The sequence below is a fragment of the Vicia villosa genome, linkage group LG2 (genome assembly GCF_029867415.1).
Source record: "Vicia villosa cultivar HV-30 ecotype Madison, WI linkage group LG2, Vvil1.0, whole genome shotgun sequence".
NCBI lineage: Eukaryota > Viridiplantae > Streptophyta > Magnoliopsida > Fabales > Fabaceae > Vicia > Vicia villosa.
The window spans coordinates 117,838,856-117,841,960 of NC_081181.1; the positions used below are offsets into that span (position 1 = coordinate 117,838,856).

General features: G+C 29.5%; 1 protein-coding gene across 1 annotated transcript; it reads right to left on the reverse strand.

The window, feature by feature from the left end:
• Nucleotides 1–412: 412 nt before the first annotated feature.
• Nucleotides 413–724, reverse strand: LOC131649866 (histone H4-like). Its single transcript, XM_058919616.1, has one exon. It carries the CDS (start codon nucleotides 722–724, stop codon nucleotides 413–415), a length of 312 nt encoding a protein of 103 aa, XP_058775599.1.
• Between the last annotated feature and the right edge of the window lie 2,381 nt (nucleotides 725–3,105).

Sequence of the window (3,105 nt, forward strand, 5' to 3'; positions counted from 1 at the left end):
ATTTTTACACTAAAAAGATACACCTGTATCCTACACCGTAGCAATTGTGTGACTGCTTTAGCACTATTCTGTATTTGCTCTTATTTCAAAAAATTAATAAAATATTAAACAAAGCAAAAAACACCGTATATTATTCGGTGTAGTGTCACAATTCAGTGTAAGTTTAGCATTCTTGTAAGAATATATTAATACATGCATATATATATATATATATATATATAAGCGTACACTTTTTCTTCATAAACCACAATAAAAAAACAGAATAGGTGGTGATTATAGAGTAATCACCAACTAATGCTTGAAAATAAACATTCTTGAAAATATGCAGAAAGAGAAATACAAATTACACACAACTTAGATACTAAAACAAGAATAGAAACTATATAAAGATAAATAATAGAGTACATATTCTTCAAACTCCGAAACCGTATAGAGTTTTTCCTTGTCTTTTAAGAGCATACACAACATCCATGGCAGTGACAGTCTTCCTCCTTGCGTGTTCGGTATACGCAACAGTGTCGCGAATGACTTTTTCTAAGAACAACCTGAGAACTCCTCTACTTTCTTCGTAGATCAAACCGCTTATCCTCTTGACGCCTCCTCTTCTCGCCAATCTGCGAATGGCTGGCTTCGTGATTCCGCGGATGTTGTCGCGCAGAATCATCCTGTGTCTCTTTGCTCCTCCCTTTCCAAGCCCCTTCATGCCCTTTCCACGACCTGCCATTTTTGCAAGAAAATTTTGAGAAGTACCGTTTGTTCTCTTGGATTTTGAATGTGAAAAAGTAGAAGGTGATTGAGGTTTTTATCTATAATTCCGAGCGGGAAATGAAGAAACCGTTTGATTCAAAATTTAAATTATAAATAAATAAGGAGGCAAATATGTAACTTGCAGTATGGTTTTATCTAATTGTGTAATGGGATTAGTGGATTATAATGCAGTTAACCATTTTTGGAAGTTAATACTTTTTTTTTATTTTTTTATACGTGTTTTATTTACTTTTTATTTAATTCATTTATTATTTACTTTAAATTTTGATTCAATTTTTTATTTTAATCACTATAACCAATATTTTATTAGTAACATTTACATTTTCTTTTTTAATTAATTTATTATTTATTATAAAATTTGGTAGGATAACTTCTAAAATTATAATTTACTCCACTTTTTTTCTTTTTATTTTAATAGATTGATTTTGGTAATTTAATAGACATTTGCCCCCCGCCATATAGGCGTGTTTCGGTTTATCCCCCTATTAATTTTTTTTTTTGGATTACCCCCTGTATTTTTAGGGTACCCCCTAAGCGTGTAAAAAACAGTGAAAATCAGGGGGGTAAATCAAAAAAACAAGGTTACAAAGGGTCCTAGGGGGGTAAATCATAGAGCTTTTCATATTTCAAGGGGGCAATCCAAAAAAAAAAATTAATAAGGGGGTAAACTGAATCTTGCCTATGTGGCAGGGGGGCAAATGTCTATTAACCCTTTTATATTTCCATTACTTTTTACTTTTTAACTTCTAATCTCCAGATAGTGTCTAGGTGGAAACCTCTAGTAAATTACTTCTAGTATGCTCCTTTTGTGAAAGTGTATACACTGGCGGTTCTATGGCCCAGCCAGCCCGGGCATGTTCTTTGTACTCTTTCCAATTCAATGACCAATTTTTAGATAAAATTAGGGGCAAAATTAATAAAAATAGAGTGTGAAAATTAAAACAGATGAATAACCAATGGTCCAGACCCAACCCAATTAATTATTTATGAATCAAAACAAAAATTAAAAAAAAACTCCCTTAAAACTAAACAATGATTACAACAGAGGTTCTTGCTAACGAGTGTCCTCAGGGCACTCCTTAAGATACTCAATAAAGAATTTTTTTTTTTTATAAAAATTAATATTTCAATTTCTAATACATTTTTGATGGATTAAATACACACATTTTTTTAAAAAACTTACCATTTTAATTACTTAAAGTGTGCTCTTGGAGCACTGGTTAATATTTCCCTAATATATAGGACTTGTCTTATATATTCCTACGTCAGTATTATTTTTTATTATTAGTCATGACTATCATAAAAATAAACATATATGATAATTCTATAACATGAATGTATTGCTTTGTTAAAACATATATAAAAAAAAGCCCAAAAAATATTTAATGCATATACTTATATCAAAATAAATAAAAGCAAAAACAAGTCCTTTTAGTTTATTAGAATTAATTTATTTAATCTTTTGTCTAATTTACTTAATTTATTCTAGTGTTAAAAAATATTTTAAATAACACAAAAAATATTTTCTTTTATTATTATTAGATTATTTATTTTATTAAAAAAATAGAAAACATGTAATTTTATTTGATTAGGTTTTTATTATTCAATTAATTTTTTATTTAATTTTGTTTTGCTACTGTTTGTTTCTTTTTTTTAATTACTTAATTTCTAGTAGTTTATATCCCCTATATAAATTAATTGATAAAACAGTCTACTAAGGATATGAGGTTTGTAAGCTCCTCCTAAGTTAAACAGTCCATTAAGATAAGATTTGTAAGCTCTCCTCAAGTTCTTTCTTAGTTAAGTTTATTATTAAATTTAAGACAATTAAATTCATTCATAAATTAAATAACTCAGAATCTTCTGAGAGTTCAGGTTCACATGCATTCCAATTGCATCAGTCTCTCCTTAAGTAATATATTAGTCTACAAATTTATTGAGTTGACTATGATATTACCGGTGTCGACAACATCCGTTGAAAGAGTTTTTTTCAGCAATGAGGATTATCAAGTCTAATTTGCTCAACAAAATCAATAATTTGTGGTTCAATGACTTGATGATATGTTACATCGAGCGGGAGATATTCAAGTGAATTAAAGATGTTGATATTATTCGAACATTCACCGCAAAGAGGTCTTAGAGAGGGCACTTACCTCCTAATTTTATTTAGCACAATATTCGCATGTTAGGTTTCATCTCTCTTATGTAGCACACTTTACGACTATTTATATATATTATGTCACATGTAATTTGCAATTAAATTTTTTGCCCAGGCTATCTAAAATTCCTGGCTCCGCCACTGTGTATAGGTATGTCTCTTTGGATGGTAGAGTAATC

What these genes read in the sequence shown, in the direction of transcription:
- LOC131649866 (XM_058919616.1), bottom strand. Translation starts at nt 724, where the DNA reads ATGGCAGGTCGTGGAAAGGGCATGAAGGGGCTTGGAAAGGGAGGAGCA.